The following is a 23253-nucleotide window of genomic DNA, read 5'->3' on the forward strand; positions in this document are numbered from 1 at the left end:
AGGCGTGGGGGACTAAGAGCTGCCCATCCACCTCCCTCTTCCGAAGCTGGGCAGCAGGTGCCCACACACTCCTGGCCAGACTGCAGTGCCCTCCTGCCACAGGAGAGCAAAGGGAACATGATGTTTATTTGCTCCATCCTTCAAGGAGACCCTGGCGGGGTCCCAAGAAACACAGGTGGCCCCTGGCCTGGTGGCAGGATGAGCTGGGAGGAGCAGGCGGCCTGTGTGCTACCTCACAGGACACGGCCTTGCTCCAACCATCCAGTCTGCACAGAGTGACTGAGACTGTAGTTTTTAACATCTGAAGTTTCCACATCTTCCTTGAAAGAACAGGAGCGTGGCTGAGTGGCAGCACACCACGGTCTGCGTGTCCGTCCCGCAGAGCTCAGAGCTCCTGGGAGCACACAGGCGACGAACTCTCGTGCTCCGTGTCTCCTGCAGCAGTGGCCCGGCGCCCCGCACAGCTGGCCTGCCCAGCCTGGTTTGTGACTCTGGAACCAAACTAGAACGCGGTCCTGTGTTGTCACTCGCCTGGCAGCTGAAGCTGTCTCTGCGGCCACGGATGAGAGAGGAGGTGAAGCCAGGACTCCTCTGTACTCTAATCCTGTTTATTCAACACAATCCCTTCACTCTACACAACAAAGTACAAACACAACAGCGCCTAAAATGCTACAAGTTACAAAACTCGAAACAACAAATTTATAGTACTGACTGTACAATAAAAGCCAAAAAAAGTAATGTACATGTTGCCAACGTAACCCTCAAGACCACCGTTAAGAGCAGCGGCGGGGGGAGGGGTCTGTGATGACAGAGAAAGAGAGAGGAGGGGTGTGGCGGTGTGCGTGAGTACACGTGGACACAGAAGCATCTCCGGGAACTAACATGGGCTGGTGGACCCTAGGTGTTGGACGAGGACCTGAGCAGGGGAGCAGGAGCAGCAGCTGCACCCAAGCGCGGCCTTTCCCGAGCGAGCCTGCAGACCACCACCTGAGGGCAGGACCAGGCCCCCAGCCCAGCCTCCAGGCATTTGTGGGAATGAAACAGGTGCCCCATGCCCAGGCTGGAGCCACGCTACCACCTGCAGCCCTGCTTTGTCCCTGCTGGCGTGGCCACCGGAGGGACTCTCTTAGGAACGGGAAACGGGAGCTTCCTAGCCAGAAACTGGAGGGCATTCTTATAGGCACGACCCGAACCGCCGACGCTCCCCCGGGAGTCTGCGTCAGAGGAGCCGTCTCAGCTGCTGTCTCCGAAGCCCGCCCTGAGTGAGGAATTTCTTTCCTACCAACCCTCCTCTGGCTAGAGAAGTCACAAAACAAGTGGATGGGATCGAAGTCACAGGGCGCAGAGCTCCGGGGGCCCTGCTTATCGGGAGGAGTTGGAGCTGGAGCGGCTCCTGTGGCGGCGGCGGCCGGGGGAGCGAGATCGCCGGCGCACAGGGGACCTGCGCCTCGGGGAGCGGGACCTGCGGGAAGAGGAAAGACTACATGAGACTCGGAGGCCAACGTCCCGGACAGCAGGGGCAAAGCTGGCTTTTTGAAGAAACAATCCTGTAAGGTTTCACATTTCCATGCTGAGTCAGGACGGCTCTCTTGACGGCACCGACACCGAGCCGCTGGGAAGGAACAGGGTGTATGCTGTGGAGACCCCTTTCCTGACCCTTCCTGTGTGTGTGTGTGTGTGTGTTTTAATGTTTGCTTATTTAAGTAATTTCTATACCAAATGTGGGGCTTGAACCCGCAACCCCAGAACCAAGCATCCCACGCTTCTCCGACTGAGCCAGCCGTGCACCCTACCCTTCCTGTCTTCTTAGCTAGGGAGGGGAAGAGGAACTGCACTCCAGGGACTACTGGTGTGACATGCAGGGCTGGCCTGCCCCTCCCTCCAGCAGCAGCCCTGCTCCCCCTTCCCCCACTGGTATGGACAGCATGAGCCCCGCATGGAGCACAGGGGTGGGCAGGGCTGAGTGAGGTCTACCTCACCATCACAGTGTTTGAAAATGAACAAGTCTACACCGGCCCCAAGCAATGCCCTGTAGGACTCCAAACCGACCCACCTTCTTCTCATCCGCGGGGGCGACCGACGCCACATGGGAGGTGGTGGCAGCATTCTCCTAGGAGGGCTGAATCGCCGGGGGGGTGGCCTAGGCCAGGGGGCCAGCACAGCGGTGGCAGTGATCTCCTGGCCATCTATTTGTCCTGTTGAAAAAGGGATCAAGTCACATAATATCGGACAAGCCCCTACAGCCTAGGCCAGCCCGTGCCAGCTGTGGGCCTAGCGTGGTAAGCAAGGACAGGGGAACGAAACTCGTCACAGAAATAGGATAGTTACTACTACTGGAGGTTTCATCAGGAAGTCTGCAGGGGAGCACGGACCCTCACTGGGAACTCCACCTGGATGCCCAGGGCACCTGATGCACAACCACCTCCAAGAGGAAGCAGCACCTAAGGGAACACCTGAATCCATCCAATGAGGGGAGGACTGTGCCCTGACCCTGAACTTAATCCTCTAGAACAATGGGAGGGGACCAGCAAGGGGAGTGGGGACATTCTGGGGGCTCCGCAGGACTGAGATGGGGGCTGAAGTTTAAGAACTCAAAAAAGATTGCCCTTGAAGAGGTAGCCTCCAACCAGGTAGCCTGGTCCTCCCTTGTGCTGTAAAAGCCCCCTCACCTGGTACCTCCCAGGAGACCAGAAGGTGGCCTCAGGGTGCTGGGCCCCCACGAGGGCACCGTAACTAGGCCACCACACCACAAGAGCTTGGCGGTGGAGGCGGGGGCAGGGATGAGCGGCGCCCACATTTCTGCACGAGCTACGAACGCATCATAGCTCGGGAGGAAGAAAAGTAAACAAACAAAATAAACAAAATAAAACAAAAATAAACAAAATAAACAAAATAAAATAAAAATAAAATAAAATAAACAAAACAAATAAAACAGGGTTGAGCTGTCAAGTCTGTCTTAAGGGTTTGGAAAAAGTGCCTCAGACCAAAAAACGAGGCGTGTGAATGCAACTGAAGGAGAATAGTGAGGACAGAAGCCGGAGAATCTTTGGGGCTCAGAAAAAGAAGAGCGAAGAAAGGCAAGGGCAGACCTAGGAACCCCAGGGGAGCACGCACACTGACCCCAGTCCAGGGACTGCTCAGGGCACCGAGCACAGGCCCGTGTGCCTCTGAAGGGTGGAGGGTTCTTTTATCTTCCCAACTGCTACTGTCAAGGAGATCGCAAAGGTATCGAGGGAGTAACTTAGGCATGTGAACCTGTGTTCAGAACACACTCAAAAGACTTAACTAAATGCAGCCTAACAGCCCCCATGGCAGGGGGGCAGCGCCCTGGCCCACAGCCAAAGCCAGCCAAACCAGGAACTTCACAGGCACTGGACCATCCGCGTGAGGAACGATCTGGCCAGCGCCTCCACTCACGGTGCGCAGCACATAGTGGACACATACTCGAGGCCTACCGGAGGCTTAAAATATGTGGAATATGTACCGCCGTGCGCAGCCTGCACGTGGCCAGCGTCCCTGCGTTTTTAGCAAGTGCTCGAACTCTGAAAGATGTGCGACCGAAGATCTCCAGAACGAAGGTGCGACTCACAGGGTCAAGAACTGGGGAGCCCGGGGCCGCAGTGCATGTAAGCCGACCTGAGAGTTAGCTTAGTGGAGTACACGTGTCCTAACGTGCACCTCTACCAAGGCTCGAGGGCGGCTACCCCATCAAACTGCTGCGCTTGTTCTTCTGCGTGGTAACGGGAACCTCCAAGGTTCTGGGCGCTCGGACCCTCCTCCCTAGGCGGCCTGGCAGCCCACAGCGTGCTCCAGGCAGTCCTGGCTCTTGGCCCTGGTTGTCCAGATTACACCAGCAGCAAGCTGGGCCAGAGACAAGTTCCAAGCTCCTTAAAACACTGACCTGAAGACGAAACAAGTGGCCGTCCAAAACTACTCACGGGTGCTCAGGTGCGGTTACAACCGTTCTGCACCCCACAGAACAGCTTCGAGTGTCACCAACAGTTAAGATACAAGCTTTAAGGAAATGGGTAAAATGTGTGGATCCAACAAAGTAATCTTAAAAATGCTGAAATGTTGGTACAATAGGAAACGACTCTCCGAAGAAAATGGAAGGAAACACTCCCGTATAAAAGCCAAATGCTTCATTACTCACTCATAATGCAGTCTTTATTAAAAACAAAACAAAACAAAAACCTCTTCATTTCATCCTTAAGCTTCCACAGATTGGAAAACTCTCAAAAATGCTAACGTATTCTATCTGCTGATCTTTTTCCAAGAACAATGTCCCATAAAACTTGTTTTCAGTAAACACACACCCCCTGGTTAAGAACCGGAACCGAGAGAGCTCCGGGGAGACCACAATGTGCCTCCAGGCTGCAAACCGACTCTAAGGTCCCTGCACGTGGCTGGCAGCTGGTGCCGCACAGGGAGCAGAGACGGGAGCCAGCGGGGGGCCGGCAGGGTCACCCACCTCCGTCCATGTGCTTCAGCGCCTTCTCGGCCTCATCGGGGTTCTCGAACTCCACGTACGCATAGCCTTTCGACAGGTGGGGGTGCATCCTTTCTACAGGCATGTCGATCATTTTAATTTTCCCGTAGGTGGAGAATATTTCCATGATGTGGTCCTAGAGGAAAGAGGGGTCACTCTGAGGCACACCCACAACTGCCCCGTGGGAGCTGAGAAGTCCCCATACGCCGCCGCCGCCTGGGCACCCAGGGTAGGGTCTCTCTCACACAGAACGAGCCCCGCTGAAGGAGTTACTGCTCCGCTTGACGCACCACATCGCGCCAGTCCTCTGAGAGCCTCTGTTCTCAGTTCACCTGTGGCTGAGGCCTGCTTCTCTAGCTTTCCATTTAAAATATCTGCAGAAGAGACACGCCCTACTGTCCGCTGGGTGGAACCAGGACCCTCACTCACCTTGGTCACATTCCTGGTGAGCCTCCCTATGTGCACTTTGGTGGGCTTAGGGGAAGGACTCCGCCTTTTCCTTTCCTTCTCATCTCTCTTGGGTGGTTTGGATCTGATTAAAAAAACAAAATACCAGCAACGATTTGCCAAGTCAAAATTTCTGTTAGTGGGGCTGCTAACTGCCACGGTGAGTTTTTTACATGGAAGCTTTCTCTACCGGATCATGCATATTCACGTTACTTCTGCTTCAGGAAGCCTCCTCTCAACATCTACTTTTAGAGCAACTGTAACATTATAGCCCTCTGTTTGCAAACTTAAGTAAGTTCCCAGATAATTCACAAATTTGGGAGCAATCCCCCCCAAACCGAGGCACTCCCAAGGGAGCTTACTTGGAGCGGGAACGCCTTTCCTGTTGTCGTGCCTGCGCCGAGAAGGGCTTGGCGAGCCAGAGGAGCTGCTGGAGCTGGAGCTGCGGGATGTGCTGGAACTTCCCGAGCGGCTCGACGCGGAAGAAGAGCTTGAGCCGCTGCTGGAGCCTGTGCTGGTGCTGGAGCCCGAGCTGGAGGTAGAGCTGGACCGAGACCTGACGAGCAAGACGCAGGTGTCATGGGCAACAGAGGATGGCAGCGTTTCTTCCCACGAGATGAGCCTGCACATGCTCAGGCTTCTAAAAAGAGCCTGTCCTCCTATTTTCAAGCCTCAATGTCTCCCTCCTCAGGGAGAGGCGATGGTATCTACCCCCACAACCCCAGTCAAAACTCTAGGTGGGGACAGGAAACAGCATTCACACTGTGCAGTGACAGGAAAGGAAGGAGTGACTTCCTAGTGATCCAGAAGCCTTGCCTACTGGGAAGTATGGATACAGCCTGGCAGGTGGGAAAGCGCCAACCAGCCTGGAAGGGGGGCTGCTGAGGGATTCTGGCTGTTTTTCTTTTCTTCTTCTTCTTTTTTTTTTTTTTAATTTTATTTATTTATTTGACAGAGATCACAAGTAGGCGGAGAGGCCGGCAGAGAGAGGGAGGAAGGGAAGCAGGCTCCCCGCTGAGCAGAGAGCCCGATGCAGGGCTGGATCCCAGGACCCTGAGATCATGACCCAAGCTGAAGGCAGAGGCTTAACTCACTGAGCCACCCAGGCGCCCCAGCTGGTTTTCAACGTTAATAAAAATAAGCTTTAGGTTAAGGTAATCCAATCATGAGTGTGAATGAAAAAGTACTCGAGAGAAACATATACCCAAAACGTCCCCTTCTTTAACAAGCACCACTTTCCACAGACAACAAGGGCAGACCCAAACTGGTCTGGTGTAATTTGGGCCTTGATTAACAAGCCCAAAGTGTTTTCTTGTAAACAGTGAGGCCACAGAGCACCCCGCGCGGCCCTTTGGCAAGGAAATGGGCACAGCCACAGGAGAGGGGCCGGCTGGGTGCCCCGCCCTGCCTGCTCCCACCTGGTGCTGCTGCTCCCGCTGGACGCACTGCGCCTCTTCCGAGTCTTATCCCGGCCACGGTCCTTCTCGCTGGACTCCTTGGTGGCCCCTTTATCTTTCGCGCGATCCTTGGACTTCTCATCAGAGCGGTCTTTGCGTTTGGTAGGAGAAGGAGCCCTGGATGGCGAAGGAAGAGTGTGAGACCGCATGCCCCTCTGGCCAAACCCGGAGGCAACACTACCCAAAAGAGGGGATCCCAAGGGCTACCGAGATCCCAGGGGATCACAGAGCAAAATGGTCTGTGGCTTAGGACACGTCACTGTAACATGTAAGACATTTCCGCTCTTCCCCTTTCTGAGGGTCCCTAGTCACGAGCACCCCCAAAGTAGCACTAGAAAAGTCTGACAGAAGGATTACCTAGTGCTGGACTTTTTATTATTTTCTTTGACTCCTAGCAAGCTCTTCTTTTTCACTCCTGATAAATCCATTCTCCCCTTCTGAGGTGTTCAAAGCAGCAATGGTGGCCTCACTTATCTGAACTCTCACTTCTAACTCGAGTCTGAGAAACGATCCCTAATCGATTGCAATTTACGCCAAAGTGCAGCCTAATAACAAGATAAAAGGATTTACAGAGTGAACGAGTCGGCAAGGCAACAATCCACTTTGCAGTCAAAAGGTGAGCACACGAGAAGACGGCAAGGGGCACAGGGAGCAGCGAGCGTCCACAAAGCCAGGAACATACAGGGACCGCTTCCCATTCCTTGGGGACTGTCCCCCCCCCCAAGTAGACCCTCCCCTCACCTCATTGTCTTTTCCTTAAGGAGGCAGTGGCGGTGCCTGTCACTGTTAGGTTACGGGGGCATACTACCTGTTTTTCTTCCTAACTCGATAAGCCCTCTACGATCCCCTTAGAAATACAAATGCAACAGCACGTTTGCATGCAGAAGAGAAAAAAAGCCAAGCCTGGCTCTCCTGCTAGGATTACTGGTGTGGTCAGTCTCTTGTTCTAGTTCCTTGTAGGACATACTGGATGTATGATGACTGGAAGCAAAACCCATTTCAAAAGTGACGGGTACCAGCATCAAAACATTTAACACCCAAATGCCAGCAGACAAAATGTCCCATACGAACACTGAAAAAGCAGTAAATGGTTAAGTTAGAAAGCAGTCAATGCCAATGCTGAGCTGCATATGGAAGTGTTATGGGAAAAATACGTCCAAGTCTGCTGTTTCCTTCAAAATGCAACAGAAACGTACCGGTGGGTACGCAAATACGGCAGAAACGTGACTTGCAGGATCTTGGTGGTGGTTATGCAGGGGTCCACTGTGCAATTCTTTTGACCTTTCTGTATGTTTACACTGTTACCCCCAAATAAAGTGTGCGTGTGAGTGTGTGTGAGGCGGCACTGGAATCTGAGGACACAGCTCCTAAGGTCTAACGGAGCACCCACACTGCGGCGCGTGCTCCGTAATACGACTCGAGACAAACTGCTAGTCCGCTCTGTGCCTTGTCTCCTGGGGGGTCTTCGACCGTCAGCATCTCCAGTGAGGTTTCCTACAGTCTGCCTGGACTGCAGGCAAGGACCCCGGGAGGCTGTGTCGACCACTTCTACCTCGTTTTCCTCGACAGCCTGTACGTAACACGGACAAGCGAGCGCCTGGGATCCCGCTTCCCCGGAATGCTGAAGAGGGAGCTGACTCAAGGCAGGCCAGCTCTGGGCCGTCTAACGAGAGCAGAAGCAAGCGGAGAGTCCCCTCTGCTGCTCTTCCCCGGGGGGCTGGGGGGAATGTTTAATGTTTAAATGTTCTGCCTTAAAACAGGAAGGTCCCACAGGTACTGAGCAACACTGGGCGGACGAGGTCAGTGGCCTTGGACAACGAGGGAGTACAGTTCAGGGTAGGAATCCGTGGACTCTGATTCGAAGCTCTGCTGTGTGACCTGGGGTAAGTCACAGAACCCTTCTGAGCCCCCCTCCTCCTGAGCGTTACAGGGACAACTGCAGCTACAGGGACAACTACAGGGACAACTGTATGTCCTCGGTTACCCAACCCGGCTCCCGGTTACGGCTTGTGTCAAAAGAAAGGGAGGCTTCTCCGTGTCTGGAGGCTTTCCCCGCACACAAACGCTTGTTCCCAAGTCCCCCGCACGACCTCCTGAGTGCTCACCCGTGCGGCACTGTCCCCGGGAACAGCGCGAGCCACAGCACATCCCGAATGTCCCAGGAGCCACGGTGTGCACGGAGGCTAAGGGATGCGGCTGGCGCTCGGTGAAGATCTGCCCACCCATGGGCCCCAGGTCATCTCGTCCACCGCCAACCAGGGCAGACACTCACCCCTCCGCCCCGCACCAGGCCCTTCCAACACCCGCGTGGGGCATGGACATCGCCGCGGGCCGGCAGGCGTCCGGCACGGACGCGCGGGACACACTCCCGGGCCCCACCCCGCGCCCCACGGCCCCCCGCGCCCACGAGCACCACCGGGATGCGCCAACCCTACGCGGTCAAAGGAGCACAGGGCGAGCGGGCTTTGCCGGGCGTGGCCGCGTGCTAGACCGCAGAGACCGAGGCGCTGTTCGCACAAGCTCGGGTCACCGCACCGGCCTCGGTCACCGCCCCATCCTCCGGAAAGGTGCGCGTCCGACAGCCGGAGAGAGAGAGAACAGTTAGTTACACGTCGAGCCGGCGGCGCTCCGGCCCCCCCGGCAGAGCACTTCCCCGCTTCCGAGCGCGTTTTCCGCACCAGCCGTGCGAACGGAGAGGGAACGGCCGCGTCCCCGGGGCTCGCCCGGGCCACGGCACGGTCCTCCACCGCACCCCACAAGCATCTCCGCCCCGCCGCCCCCGTCCGCGTTCACTCACAACTCCCCCGTCCAGGCGCCGGGCCTGGCGTGGCGGGCCCGGGTCTCCACGCCGGCCGCAAAGCCCCGAAGGCGGACGCCGCGCTCCCGGCTGCTCCGAGTCCCGCGGGCCTAGCCGGGCGCGCCGCAGAGTGGGGACGGTCTGAGGCGCCCTTCCGCCCGCCGCGGCCCCGACCACTTCCGGGCCGCGGCCTCGGCGCCTCCCACTCCGCCCGCCCCGGGCCACACTCTTTCTTCTCACAGCCGCGGCCGCGCCGCCAGGCTGCCGGGCCTACCGAGAGGCCGAGGAGCGGGCCGGCTCCAACCACGCGCCCCGCCGAGCTTTGCGGGCGGCCCCCGAAGCTCGGATGGGGTCGGATTCCCCCAACTTACATCTTCCCGCCGCCGCCACCTCCTCCCGCTGTCCTCAGCCGCTAAGGCCGGCGCCGCTCTGGCGTCAGGATTCGGGAGCGGGAAGGCGCCGCTGTCGGGCGCGCGGCGATGACGTAAAGCGCCTCAGCCAATGGGAGCGAGCGAGAGGAGTGTTAAAGGGCCAGGGCCGTTTCTGGCGAGCCGTGTCGGGGACTCTTCCTCTACCTCCCTCGCTGGGGACATATCTGGAGCTACCCGGGGCTGAGTGCGTGCTTCATGGGGCCGGCAGATGGTTGGCTGGCCACGTTCCGAAGGGCCACGCCGCGCGGACAAGCTCCCGGGCCGGCGCGGAGAGGAGTTAACGCAGCCGGGCCCCGCCCCACCCGTTGCGCTTTGCGCACTGCCCTCGCAGACGCTGGTCCTCGACCAAAGCCCGCGCGCGGGGCGGCTGGGCCGGCGGGGCTTACCGGGTGCGGCTGGCCTTGTGGCGTTTGGGGTCCCGCAGGGCGCAAGGCGGCTCAGGGGCCGGGCGGGTGCAGGGACGGGTTGATGAGGTCAAAAACCCCACCGAGGTGTGCGGACTGCCGGTGCTCGGCCGGGTCCTGAGCCTGGACAGGAACCCGTGCGGCTGAGACCCGAGTGGAAGGGGGCGTCGGGCAGAGGGAATGGTGGGTGCAGCGGCGCCGAGGCCCGTCGGAAGAAGCGAGGGGAGGCCGGGGCGGGGGGCGGCTCGCAGGCCAGGGCGGTGCTGGGGCAGCATCCCGTGCGAGGCGTCACCCCCCTGGCCGGCAGACCGTGCAGTCAGGGAGGCCGACTCTTCTGGCAAAGTAGTGGCCCCGAACCCAGGCAGGGGGCTGGGGAGAGTAAATCCCGGCGCCGAGAGGGCCAGAGCTTTCGGATTTTGTTCACCGAGGTGTCCCCGCCTGTGTCTGGCGAGCGGTCGTTACTCGGTGGCTCAGTGGAAGGAAGGGGCACCCCGCCCCAGACGTTGTTTGAACAGGTAGGTGCATCCAAGAAGAGAAGCGAGCGTCTGGAGAGCGGATCTCTTTTGGAGGAAGGAAGCCCTGTGATTTGGAGATGGATTAGCTGCCAAGGGCAAGGACAGGAGTGTCCGGGTTGCCGCTTGGTGACCAAGGATGGAAGATGGGGCTGCAGATGCTGTCTGCAGGATGCTTGCCTGAAGGGCCTTGACCCAGCAGAGCCTTTGCCCAGGGCGCACCAACGTGGTCGGGTGGGGAGGAAGCAGGCCAGTGACCCCACCATGGCGAGAGGGCGGTGGGGACACTACCAGCTGGGCTGACAACTGCCTGTGCTTTTTAAAAATGTGCTAAAGTGATATAACTTGGCACGCATATAAATTTAACACGTTTTATGTTAAATCTAAAGCATGATTTATTCAGACACAGAAGTTCAATCACATTTGTTTCTAAATATTATAAGTTTTTGTTATCAAGTGTGTTATCTGCTGTTGAACGTTAAAACTTGAGCATCTTGTCTTTTGGCATTTTAAAGATCAGCAGAATGTGTTTGGAAGAAACATAAGAAGTTAAAACTGGTGGCCCCCGGCCGCTGCCTTCCAGGAGTTCTGGCTTCCCCTTCTTTTACCCCTGTGCCAACCTACTAAGGCTCTGGGGGCTCAGGGCTGGGATGCTGGGTCCTTGGGGACCTTTGAAGGTCTTTGGTCCAGGTATGATGGCGGGGGTGGGGCAGGGCTCCTACAGACAGGGTGTCCGGCAGCCAGCCCCAGGCCTGGTTATGCCAGTGTCCTGAGCCCCTCACTTCCCTCCCAGGGTTGAGGGCCACTTATTGGCATGTGGGGCTGCTCTCACTTTTGAATCAGAATGTCCCCTCTGCCTTCATTCTCTATGGGCCTGATGGTTTCTGCAGTGCCTCTCCTTGGAGGCTGGTCACCTGGGACACAGGGTTTAGTGGTAGCCTGGATTGTGCTGGAGGTCATGGTGGGCCGTCCAGGCCTTGCATTCCATTGTAAACCATGTCAAGAAGGCTCTTTTTTAATCTATTGCTAATAGTCGCCACGCTAGGGGCAAGGTGGCCCTGCCAGGTGCCGTAGAGCCGAGCTGTTTGGGTGGGGTCAGGGAGCTGGTGATGGCTTGGTGACCTTGAGGGAGGCATTAGAAGAGGGGCTGGATCACCAAGGCCTGGCCCCTTTCTGTGTGGTTGAGCGGGTTAGTGCCTGCCTCCCCTGGAGGAGCCCAGCAAGGGGCTCTGGCTGGTCCTTCTGGGTGGCCAGGCTGGGCCTTAAAGGGCCAGACCACCACTGAGCGTCTGGAGTTGTGGGGAGGCCTTTGCAGTTCTAGGCTTGTGTCTCCAAGGTGTGGGGTGTCCAGTCCTGAGCTCTGTCCTACTCTTCCTGCCGGCAGGCAACTCCGGACTCCCCCAGGCGCTCCTGAGCAGTGAGCTTGGGGGCTTGTGCTGGTTTTCATGCCCGAAGCCCTGTGTTCATGTCTGCCCCAGGGAAGTCAAGGATAGGGACACCGGAGCTGGCGGGGGGGCGGCCACAGGGGACGGGGTGGGGCCCAGCCAGAGCTGGATACAAAGCAGGCAGGCTGGAGTGCTGCAGGCCAGGGTGCAGTGAGGGTGTGTGGCGGCGTTTGCTGCAGCGAAGCCATCTTGGCCTCCAGCCCTGCTCCCAGGGCCTCCGTCGCGCCATCCACAGCCCGTTGACTTGGAGCATCTCCAGCCTTGGAGGCATCTGACGCCAGCATCTGTGGGGCGTAGGCTGGGCCCAGGAGCGGGGCCTGAGCAGCCCTGTGTGTTGAGGAAGGAAGGCAGGGCCCCCGCTCCCCGGGCCGGACCCTGTATCTTCAGCTCCTCCTCGTGCCTGCTTGAGGCCCAGGCCATATGGTCCTATCCAGCAGGGATGGAACCCCAGGCCCTGACACCCTGCTTCCTGGTGCTCTCCTGAAGGGCTGTGGCGGCCGAGACCTCTGCCTTTTTGCCCCTTCTTGGGTAGCCTCTCGGCCCACCTGCCCTGAGTCTTCTTGTGCAGGAAAGCCAGTGGCTTTGCCCTCCTTTGGGAAAGGGAGTTGAACCTTCCAGGCTTTGGAGTGGACCTGAGCCGGGGTTGCTGGAAGGGGCCTCGTGTCTGGAGAGTGGGGTATCCTATGTGGCCTGCTGGCCTTCGCTGCGGGGTGGCGTGAGCAGCCTATCCTGACCTTGGTGTTTGGGGGACCTCTTAGGACTTCTGTGGACTGCCTCCTTGTTGCAGGAGCCGGTGGGGGTTAGCCCCTCTGGGCCCAGGTGGAGCCCAGGCTGTCTACCCAGGAATGTACCTGTGTGTGCAGGTGAGGCTCGGGCTTTTGGTGTGGCCACAGGCTCTGGGTGAGCCCAGGTGGCCCCCCCTTCACACTGACCAGTCTGCGTGGGACTGGGGCTCTCAGAGGACCCAGCCGGCTTACGGCATCAGTGTCATGCTGGACCCAGAAGGGAGCTGAAACGGCAGCTGGCGTGGTGTGCCTGTAGACACAGCAGCCAAGTTGCCCTGGCAGGCGGTGTGGCTGCCGGTCTCCCGGAACTCTCGCCTCTCGTCTCCGGGCTCCGTCCGGCCCTGCAGGCATCAGGTCTGGGGTGTCGGGACATTGCCATCCCTATGTGGTCAGGGAATTGACGAAGTTCAGCCTGGGCTCACGTGGGTCGGGGCCAGGCAGGCTGGGCCCGCTGGGGTGTGTCGGCAACCCCAGGCAGCTTGTGGCCACCTTCGGAGCAACCTTCCAGCCTTCCTTCCGGGTGCCGGCCTTGGCTCACGCCTCTGTCAGCCTTAGTCCTGTCAGCCGCTTCGTCGGACTGGGCTGAGGGTCCCCGAGACACGGCTGACCTCGGCTCCCCCTGGAGTCCTGCCCTGAATACCTGGGATTGGCGTTTGCCCGGCGGAACACTCCAGTTCGCCTGTGCCGTTGCAGCCAAAGGGCCCGGACACTCCTCGGGGGGCAGGGGTGGGTCACTTCCGCTGTGCTGTGGGGCTTCCTGAGTGAGGTGGGCGCTCAGCAGCTTGGGTGGGCAACAAGGGCATGTCAGGTGTCGGCCCCCCACCGGACGCCAGCCTGCGCACTGCAGTCCTGGTGGAGGCTGGTGGAGGTGGGGTTGTGTCCTGGCTTCTGTCTGGGTTCCCCAGCTAAATACGAGATGGCGCGTCCCAGCTCCCTGCCCCTGGCGCAGCCACGCCTGTGTGTGGGCACATGGACAGCCCACGTGGCTTCCAGGAGCTGCGCCCTCCTGCTGTTCCTGCTTCCTGCCAATTTCACCTGGAGCCTCGGGGACACCTTGACCCTGAGAAAGGACTTTGAGGAGGGAGCCTCCACCTGGACGGCGCAGATGATGATGAAATCCGCAAACCGCCTTCTCTGGACTTTGTACTTGGCAGAGAAATAAATGCGTTTTTTCCTAAACCTGGGGCTGGGCCTTCTGGTGTGGGCCACCAGCCCGCCACAGCCTGCTTCCCACGGGAGCTGTTTCTGTGGCCAGGGTGGGGACCCCTCGACCCGCTGCCTACTGCCTGGTGATCCCCATGGGGAAGGCAGTGGAGGGGTTCAGCCTGAGGCCTGCATCCAGCAGGATCTGCCCCCTCCTCCCTTGCCAGGCCACATTCCGTGCGCCACTGTCCTGCTGAGGGGCCGTCCCCAAGCCCGCTATGTGTGGTTTGGTTGAGGCACACCGTTGGATGGGGCTGGGCTTTCCACAGACCTCCTCTCCTCTCGTGTGGGTGTCAGCATTCCCCCACCCAACGCCAAGTGGGGCAGGGAAGGCATGACCTTGGCTTTGGGGTCTGCTGACTCCTGCGGGGGCAGGGCAGGAGTCCAGCAGACACAGCAGCCGTTTGGGTCCAAACTCTCCCTCTCTGGGGACCCTCTGGCCCCCAGGATTGTGGGGGAGAAGGGCGGGCTGGGGATGGGGGGGTGAAGCAGGTCAACTGTGTGCCTGTGGCTCCTTCCCCATCTCCCCTGGGCCAGGAGCTGCCTCAGCTCAAACCAAACCAGCTAGGCTTGGGGAGGTGGGGGTTCAGGCCCCACTCCTGGCTCCTCGAGGATTCTCGGCTCCTGTGCTTGGTGTCCGGCAGCCTTGCAGATGACCTGGGGATGTCCCTCCCTGCTGTGCCTGGGGTCCCCTCTGCCTGACTGCTGTTGCCCCAGCTCCGTGCTCCTCCCACAGACACCCCGGGCCCTCGGGTTCTCCCCGACTGCGGCACACTGGCCCCTCGGGTCCCCACGGCAGCAGCTCAGCCTTGTCCTGCCCTCTCCCCAGGCACTGGTGGTCTTCCTAAGAAGGGCCTGATCAGGACCACGGCCACTTTTCCTCCTACCGGTCTCTGCAGCCCTCACTCTCCCTCTTGGGCCCCTGTCAGATGAACCACCTCTCTCTGGACCAACGCAAGCTGACTGCAGTGGGGGTGTGCCTCGCAGGTGCCGTTCCTTCAGTCTCGAATGCCTTTCCTCATGCCCTCAAAGGAAGAAAAGGCCAATTTTCTAAATCTCTTACACAGGCTTAAAAGCAAGCAGTAGGGCCACTGCTTCTGCCCCCCCCCCCCCAGCCCCAGGGGGCCTGGCCAACCCCACGGGGACCACTTCCTAGAAGATGCTTCCCCTGGGGCAAGTCCAGGACCCCAGCCACCCCCGGGCTTATGTTTTATAACGTGAAACTAAATGATGAGGGGGTAAGGAATTCTAAAGGGAAGAGACAGTTCCTAGAGCCTGCAGTGTTCCCGAGCTCAGAGAGGCTGATAAAAAGCACAAGAGACTGTCCTAGAGAACAAAGTGATAGGACAAGTCTCTGAAACTATGAATTCTAAGAGAATATACACAGCAGAGATTAAAATCATGGAAATTTAGGAAACTGAGAAATGGGGTGCTTGGGTGGCTCAGTCAGTGAAGTGTCTGCCTTCAGGTCAGGTCATGATCCCAGGGTCCTGGGGTCGAGTCCCGCATCGGGCTCCCTGCTCGGCGGGAGCCTGCTTCTCCCTTTCCCACTGTGCGCACACTCACTCTGTCTATCTCAAATAAATTTAAAACTCTAAAAACTGTCAGAAATAAGGATACATAAATAAACAGGGAGGGAGCTGATGCAGAAGGCTCTTCTGCCTAAAGCTGAGAGTGGCCCCAGGGCCAGAGGCCTCCCACCCCGCCGGGTCTGCCCCACTCACCCTGACCCTGGGCTTGTACCTCCTGGTAGGGATGGCCCACCTGGTGGGGGGCTGTCTAACCCACTCCGGTCCCTGCGGGTCTGGCTGCCAGACCTACTGGCAGTGAGTGTTGGAAGTCCCTCCATACAGACCGCGGTCGTGTTCCCTCCCAGACTTTATTTTCTGGACAGAGTCACCATGTGTCAGGTGCATCCTCCATAGATGGTCCCTCGGTCCCGCGGTGGTCCCCAATTGGCCTTGCACTGGTGGCTTCTCCAGAAGCTAGTCTCGGGCAGGAAGGATTGCCTTCTCTCTCCGAGCCCATGAACCCTGGAAGACGCTGGTGTGATGGCGCCAGGTGCAGGGTCAGCCCTGCCCGGCCTCGAGCGCACACTCGTGGAGCAGCGACTCCCAGGCCCCCCGGAAGCCAAGGCCACGAAGCCTAGTCACAGCCAGCACCTCCCTCGTGGGTGGCCTCAGGCGACCTACTCTCTGTTCCGGGCAACCTGGTGAGCCCCACTGCCCGCCGTCCTGCTGGCTTCCTGCGTCACCCACAGGAGGCTCCGTGCATGTGCAGGTAAGGGGTGTCGCTGGTGCTCGCCTCGTGCAACCCCCAGGTCGGCCGCAGCCCCTCCCCGAGTGGCTCTCTGCCCAGAGACCCCGAGGTTCGCCTGCACGGGCTGCTGGGCTGCTCGTGCTGGGTCCCGCACTCCAGAGAGGGGCTTTGGCGACTGCTCTGGGCACGGATGTCCGCATGCTGATTGCCAGCGTGAGGGCTCCGACACCCGGGTCCCCACTGTGCCTTGATTTTCGTGTCCATTATAGAAACGGTGATTGGAAGTAAAGGTGCAGGATAAGATGAACTCGGAGGGGGAGGACGCCTGCCTGTGCGGCCACGCGCCCGCCTGCCCGCTCCTCAGGGCCCCTCGTCCTCGGCGGGCGGCTGCAGGTAGGCAAAGCTCAGGAAGACCTGCTCCAGGGAAATCTGGCTCACGGAGTAGTCGTCCACGGCGTACTTCTCCTTGGCCTTCTCCAGGACACCAAACACCTTGTGGGAGCAAGGAAACAGCTTTAACAAGCCCAGGAGCTGGGATGTGGGTGCTGGCTGGGAGTGCTCTGGCCACGGGGGGTGGGGGTAAGGCTCCCAGAGGTCCTAGCCCTGCCCCAGATGGGGCCCCAGGCCACTGCAGGGAGTGGGCCTGATGGGGCGAGCCATGCTCCCGGGGGGAGGTGGGGAGCTGTGCGCTGTGAGCCGGCCCCGGAGGCCAGGCATCCCCCAAATCTTCCCAGCTCACAGGGCGACCTTGGGCACACTCTCTGGGCCAGTTTCCGTTTTGCACCCATTTTTTTTTTCTGACTCAAATGAATCTCCGAACCTGGCAAATTTTAGGATACGTGCTGGAGTATGAACTGTAAGAGACTCCTGTTTGGAAGGAGCCTAGAAGCCCCACAGAAGGAGTGATGGCTGGAAAGGCCTTGCTCAGCCCCAGCTAGGCTGGAAGGGCCCACTCTCACCTTGGCCCAGCTGAGGTCATCCCCGGGCAGGTGGTAATGGACCATCCCTTGGTGCTCATCTTCCAGGACGCTGCCTGCACGGAGAGGACATCGTGTTCCCCGGAGGGCCTGGGACCATGGAGTCACGGCCCTCCTCCCAGGGGTCAGGGACGGGGGAGGGGGGGCTCGGCAGGGCTGAGGCACAGAGTCCCTCCGTGTGGTGGCCCTCACCTGGGAAGGTCAGGGTCACGAACGCCTTGAACTCCTCCAGCGCCTCCTGCTGCCCGTCGCCCCGCACCTTGGCCTGCAGGGAGTAGCCGCTGCCGAACTTGCTCTTGAGGTGCTGGGGGCTGCCCAGGCACTTGAACTGACCCTGCACCATGATGGCCAGCCGGGTGCACAAGGCCTCGCATTCCTCCATGCTGGGGAGAGGGGCGGAGGCCTGACGGGGGGCAGGGGATGCCGACGCCCGCCTTCCGCGACAGAGGCTCCCGCAGAGAGGCCGGTGTCCACGGCCAGATCGCACCGCTCCTGATTCCCACGTTCAGAGAGGGGCCCGCATGGCGAGGCTGGGCACGTTCCTCAGGGGCTCCGACCCAGGTGCCGACAGGTCTTCTGTGCCCCCGGCCCCACCCAGCCAGCCTCTTCCACCGACCCCCGGAGACTCCGGCTCTACCTGTGGGAGGTGATGACGATGGCCTTGCCGGACTCGCGGGCCCGGGCCACGGTGTCCCAGAGCAGACGCCGGGCCACGGGATCCATGCCGGTGGATGGCTCGTCCAGGAAGATGACCGAAGGCTCCCCAAGCAGGGCGACGGCCGTACTCAGCTTCCGCCTGTTGCCGCCGCTGGGAGCAGGGGGCGCATGGAAGGTAAGGCTCATAATTAGCACGGGCTCCCCGTGTCCCAGCATGACTGGGCTCCAGGATCCCGGAGCAACCCAGGTGAACAGGAATGAGCGGAGCATGCCTGGAAAGCCCACCTTGTAGTTTTGGGGGGTCCAAGGAAAGCTATGCTGAGGGGGGGTCATGTACACACCCACACAGAGGACAGCAACACTATCTGTGCTGACCAGAAGCTGATGGGCCTGACCTCCCCTGGCCTGGCCGTGCCTCCCAGGGGCAGGAACTGGCTCGCAGGCCCTCTTACCCTGCACCGTCCGGCTCATGCCGCTAAAGCCCCATCTGATCCTAGAACAGCGGGTGGGAAATCTGGCCCTGGACCTGTTCGGCTGCCCCCAGCTTTGTGGGAGGGGAGACTCCAACTCTACCCTGGGACACGGAGGTGCCCGCCGCTTGGGGCGGGGCCGAGCGCAGCCGCACCTGTACGTCCTGACCAGCTTGTCGGCGTGCGGCTCCAGAAGCAGGCCGCGGAGCGCGTTCTCCACGCAGGCGGCGACGTGGCGCTCGGGGATGCCCCGTAGCCGGGCATACATGACCAGCGTCTCCCGGCCTGTCATGTGGTCCAGCAGGGCGTCAAACTGGGGGCAGTAGCCAATCCGCTGCCGCACCTGAAGGCGGGGTGCAGGGGTCGGGGGGGGCTCCTCCAGGTTTCCCTCAGCAGATCAGTCTGAGGCAACCCATTGGCAGACAGGCCCCAGTGGTTTCTCCCCTTCCCTCAGTGAGACCCTGAAACCCACACCCGGGGGGCCAGAGCACCGTGTACCCTCTGCCGAGGCAGACCCGGCTGTGCCTCGCCGGGCTCACGCGAGCTGTGGCCAGGGTTCCTCACTGTGCAGCAGGCGCCACGATGCTCTAAAGTGTGCTTTGTCACTAACATCACACCCAGCTTTGGTTCTTGGTGGAATGCCTGGTCCGAGCAGCCTAGGGCACACTCACGATTGGTCTGTGTACACAGACCGCACAGTGCTGCGAGCACCAAGGCCCTGGGGCCAGAGAAGTGGCTTCTCAGAGAGACACTGTGGCAAGGGTCCTTCTGGCCTGAGGCTTTCATCTTCCTGTCCTCTCTCTCTTCTCCCTGTTGCTTCACTCTGGCCCCTGGCCACCACCTCGTCCCCCGTCTGCGCAACTGTGAGCCAGAAACGAGCCCCATCCCTGCCTCCACGGTGCCTCCTCTTCCCGCCTCCCTGGCTGCACCCACCTTCCCGATTTCAGAGCTGACGCTGTAGCCCCCTACAAAGGCATCCCCAGACGTGATGGTCTCCTCTCCGGTCAGCATTTTGAAAGTCGTGGTTTTCCCAGCTCCGTTGAAACCCAGCAAGCCGAAACACTCCCCTTTCTGGACTGCGAGGGAGATCTTGTCCACGGCAAGCAGGGGCGCCCGCTGCTCGTATACCTGCAGGACACCAGGTGTTGGGGCCTGGAGGCAGCCCGGGGGGCGTGCCCAGGGCCCATGTGGGGAGGCCCTTCTGACCTTAGACAGCTCTTTGATAACCAGCGGGGTGTCCAGCAAGGAGTCCATGCTAGGGGCCAGGACCCGGTTCCTTTCCTCCACCACGTCCTGGTCCTCAGGAGGTGCTGACGTCCGAGCTTCCGTCTAATTGTTCCGGAAAAAGACCGCAATGGCTGAGCTCCGGGTCAGGGAGTTCATTTCCGTGGGGCAAAGGGCGGGGGTCTCTGAGACCGCGGGTGTGCTAGTTCGGGCTTTCACAGGGACGGCTGGGGGACTTAAGGGCTGACATGAGCACCCAGGAGACGCACACCGCCAAGAAGCAAGGACGGTGCAGGATGCGCCCAGATGGCCAAGAGCGTCGGCTGAGGGGCGGGAGTCTGCCCTACGTGGACAGAAGCTCCGTATCGGAAGGGTCTTCACGGGTCCGAGTGGCCACCCCGCCCTGGGTTCCGTGTCTGGCCAGCGCAGTCTCCTCCCCAGGCTCGCTTGTGCAACGGGGCGGACACGACACACATGAGGGTGGCCGGCCCGACAGCCTCTGCCCAGACGGAGCCTGTGGGGGCCCCAGGGGTCCGGGCAAGGGCAGCTGCCGGCAAGCACCGCCTCCTCCGGTGCCCAGGCCAGAGGTGGAGTGCAGGGGCCCTGGGACCACTCACCAGCGCCCGCCTCCTCCGGAAGGCACACAGGCAGGTCTTGAGCCTCCACAGCGTGTCGGTCTCGATGAGGAAGAGCAGGCTGAGGTAGGCAAATCCAGAAGCTGCCATGGAGGTCACGAACCTGCCGACCCCCGGGGCACTCCACGCATAGAAGTTCTGCTGGTACTGGATGTCTGTGTGGGCGAGGGGGTGAGCACCACGCCTCCTGTCCCCCCGCCCCTGCTGCCCCATGTGCCCCCGCCCGTGCCCTCCCCCCGGCCCCGCACCCCATCCCATGATCCCTCTCCTGCGTGCCATCCCCCGCCCCCTTCCTGCGCACACCCCTCCCGCCGCCCGCCCCTGCTGCCCCACATGCCCTCCTGCCTCGCCCCGTCCCCCTCCATCCTGCAACTCTTGTCCTGCGAACCATCCTCCCACCCCGTGCCTCTACCCTGTGTCCCAGCCCGAGCCCCCCCTCTGTAGGCCCACAGGTGCCTGCACACCGGCCCCGATGGCGGCTGTGAAGGCACAGGGTCCACTCGTCGTCCGAGGCCGTGCCCTGAGCTTGTCACTACCTCCCGGAAGCCCCAAGAACTGCCTGTATCTGGGGGCAGTTTTACTTTGCAAGGTGTGCATGTGACAAGTGACCGAGTCACAGCCTCGCCTGCTCGCTCCCACGCTCCTTTGCCGCTTGGGGGCTGCATGGAGACGTGAAGATGGGACTCTCCAACCTACTCCCGTGGTCACAGGGGTGACAGCTGACCAATGCTGAAGCTTGGTCCAGGCACAGGAAGGGTGTGGGGGGGCCGAGAGGTGGCCCCCAGAATGACCTGACATGTCCCAAGCCCCAGAGCCCGTGAAAACCCCACTTCAGAAATGGTCTCACAGATGTAGTAAGTTTAGGTCCTGAGGTAAGAGCCTGCAGCGAGGATGGGCCCTGGACACACCCCAGACGACCTTGCCAGAGAAAGGCAGGGGTGTGCGAGACACGGAGATGCCCAGTGGGCGGGGGGACACAGCAGGTGGGTGAGCCTGCGGGGAGGGGCAGCCGCAGGGACACGCACTGTATTTCCTGCAGTAGTGGGCCGCGACCTCGGAGGACGTGCAGTACCGCCTCGTCTCGAAGTTCTCATGGAAACTGCTGATGGCCATCCCCAGACAGTGGTTGGGCAGGACCAGGAACACGTGGTCCAGGGTTCTGGAAAGCTCTTCTAGCTTGACCGCTGCGCGGAGGGCACAGACCAGTAGGTGCTGGGGGTGACGGCTGGGACAACACCTCCAGGACGCCACCCTGCCCCCGAACCATGAGGCGGACGTGCCGCAGGCCCAGCAGGGCTGTGTTTGGCAGAGGTGCCTGGCCCAGTGCCCGTGCCGGGGCCACCCAGGACCGGAGCAGGGGGCTCCGTGCGCAGGGCTGGGGGGGTGTCTAAGGCCCTCACCTGGGATGCGCATGATGGTGACCATGAGGAAGGTGGCGACGCCCGACAGGATGTTGAATATAGTGAGCCTGGTGTAGGCTGCGGCCGGCCCCGAGAAGCAGAAGTTCATCAGGTACATGAGGGGGATGATGGCCCAGCCGTACAGCATGAGCAGCAGCAAGGCGTCCGCCATGTGGCCATCGCGCGTGAAAGCGTGCACATCAAAGGCTTTGAACACCACCTGCCATGACACAGAGGCGGGTGGCTCGGAGGGCTTTGCGGCCTGGCGCTCCCTGACAACCTGCCCCCTTCTCCCCTCTGCACTTGGGGCCGTCTGGGCACGTGCCGCTCTGGATGCCCCTCCACCCCCCGCACCTGGGCTGGAGGCTAGCGGTGCAGCCAGAGACGAGGGGTGTCCCCAGCCATCCCCCCAGGACTGGGACTGAGCTGCTGGTGTGCACCCCAGGCTGGCTGCGGTCAGCGCGGGGGTCCCAGGGCAAGCCCCCCACGACGGCTGGGGAGGGGTCCCAGCACCTCGCAGCCCTCACCAGCAACAGCAGACTGGGAACCAGGAAGGACATGAGGTCCCACAGCAGCGCGGAGAGCCAGAAAGTGGCCACACGCACTCCGCTCACGAACTGGACGTGCTTGGCCTGCACGGCCCTCTCGCTGACCGCCAGGATGGAGAACGTGCTGGCCAGGAACGCCATGGCGAACAGCAGATTGAGGGCGATGTCGAATCCCTTCCGGCCCCTGCAGGGGGTAGGGGGACAGGGCAGCTCAGGGACTGAGTGTAGCCAAGTCGACACAGCAGGGGACACCCATCGGGTCCTTGGTCACCATCCAAGGCAGGCGGCGGAGCGGCCCCGCCGCTAATGGGGGTTAAGAGAAAATGCTACAGCTGTGTGTGTGGCGGGGGGATCTCAGAGCAGGGAAAATCCCATCCCCCCCAGGACAGCTCCTCTGGGCTTCTGGTCCAGGGATGGTAGTGGCGCCCCCCACCCCGGCCCCAAGGTGCTTGTCCACCACCCTCCCGCCTTTCCCAAATCCTCTGAGAACGCCCACGGGGCTCGGGGCTCGCTCTGCCCCGGCCAGACACTGCCACCGCCTCCCCGTGCACCCCCCTGCAGCGGCTCTTCTGCATCAGGCGCATTCCACATGCTGTAAACAACTGCTAGCAACGCCTTCCAGAAACCAGCACAGATGGCGTAATTCTGCTGCTTGAAGATTTCCTGTCTGCCTCAAAAAATGACACTTTGACATCTGGTTACTATTTGACCAAAAAGAGAATTACGGATACACACTACAACACTGACGGGCCTTGGAAATGAAAAAGCCAGTCACAAAAGGCTTCTCATCGTTCGATTCTATCAGCAGGAAATGTCCCGAGCAGGTGTGTCCCGGAGACAGAGACAGCATGGAGGCCGCTTGGAGAAGGGGACACAGGAGCGGCCAGTGGTGGCTGGGTCCTGGGACCCCCGCGAGAGTAAAATGACACCGTGGGCCAAGAGGCACACGAGAAGGTGCTCAGCACCGAGAACCACCAGGGAAACACCAAGCCAAGCCGCAGTGAGAAGCCACCTCATGGAGCTCTCGTGTCCAGCACGTGCGGGCGAGGACGTGGACGGGGGCAGCCCTCGGGCGCTGTCGGCGGGAACGCACACTGGGGCTGCCGCTCCGGG

The 23253-nt window shown here is 60.5% G+C and overlaps 3 protein-coding genes across 6 annotated transcripts in view; 1 reads left to right on the top strand and 2 right to left on the bottom strand.

The window, feature by feature from the left end:
- Positions 1 to 587: 587 nt before the first annotated feature.
- RNPS1 (RNA binding protein with serine rich domain 1) lies at positions 588 to 9698 on the bottom strand. Its single transcript, XM_047713027.1, is given in 9 exon segments — positions 588 to 1462; positions 2054 to 2195; positions 4472 to 4625; positions 4919 to 5021; positions 5299 to 5315; positions 5318 to 5492; positions 6355 to 6510; positions 6751 to 6938; positions 9562 to 9698. Coding segments are annotated over 8 exon segments (918 nt in total). The 5' UTR covers positions 6822 to 6938; positions 9562 to 9698; the 3' UTR covers positions 588 to 1362.
- Positions 9699 to 9829: 131 nt separating this feature from the next.
- LOC125091112 (collagen alpha-1(III) chain-like) lies at positions 9830 to 14083 on the top strand. Its single transcript, XM_047714553.1, has 4 exons — positions 9830 to 10010; positions 10095 to 10540; positions 12770 to 12845; positions 13745 to 14083. Exons 1-4 carry the CDS (start codon positions 9830 to 9832, stop codon positions 13927 to 13929), a joined length of 888 nt encoding a protein of 295 aa, XP_047570509.1. The 3' UTR covers positions 13930 to 14083.
- Positions 14084 to 15830: 1747 nt separating this feature from the next.
- Positions 15831 to 23253, bottom strand: part of ABCA3 (ATP binding cassette subfamily A member 3) — a 38690-nt gene continuing 31267 nt past the window's right edge. For 3 of the 4 annotated variants that reach the window (XM_047713010.1, XM_047713011.1, XM_047713012.1), the window contains exons 23-33: positions 22120 to 22324; positions 21593 to 21812; positions 21218 to 21376; positions 20175 to 20347; positions 19540 to 19662; positions 19267 to 19461; positions 18489 to 18676; positions 17844 to 18014; positions 17399 to 17589; positions 17189 to 17262; positions 15831 to 16721 (exon numbers count right to left, since the gene is read on the bottom strand). In XM_047713010.1, coding sequence (XP_047568966.1) covers positions 16590 to 16721; positions 17189 to 17262; positions 17399 to 17589; positions 17844 to 18014; positions 18489 to 18676; positions 19267 to 19461; positions 19540 to 19662; positions 20175 to 20347; positions 21218 to 21376; positions 21593 to 21812; positions 22120 to 22324 — 1831 coding nt within the window. In that variant the 3' untranslated portion in view covers positions 15831 to 16589. Of the gene's footprint in view, positions 16722 to 17188; positions 17263 to 17398; positions 17590 to 17843; positions 18015 to 18488; positions 18677 to 19266; positions 19462 to 19539; positions 19663 to 19739; positions 19901 to 20174; positions 20348 to 21217; positions 21377 to 21592; positions 21813 to 22119; positions 22325 to 23253 lie in introns of those variants that run through there. The other variant, XM_047713013.1, reaches the window with a different exon arrangement.

The sequence above is a fragment of the Lutra lutra genome, chromosome 18, assembly GCF_902655055.1.
Source record: "Lutra lutra chromosome 18, mLutLut1.2, whole genome shotgun sequence".
NCBI classification, from domain to species: domain Eukaryota; kingdom Metazoa; phylum Chordata; class Mammalia; order Carnivora; family Mustelidae; genus Lutra; species Lutra lutra.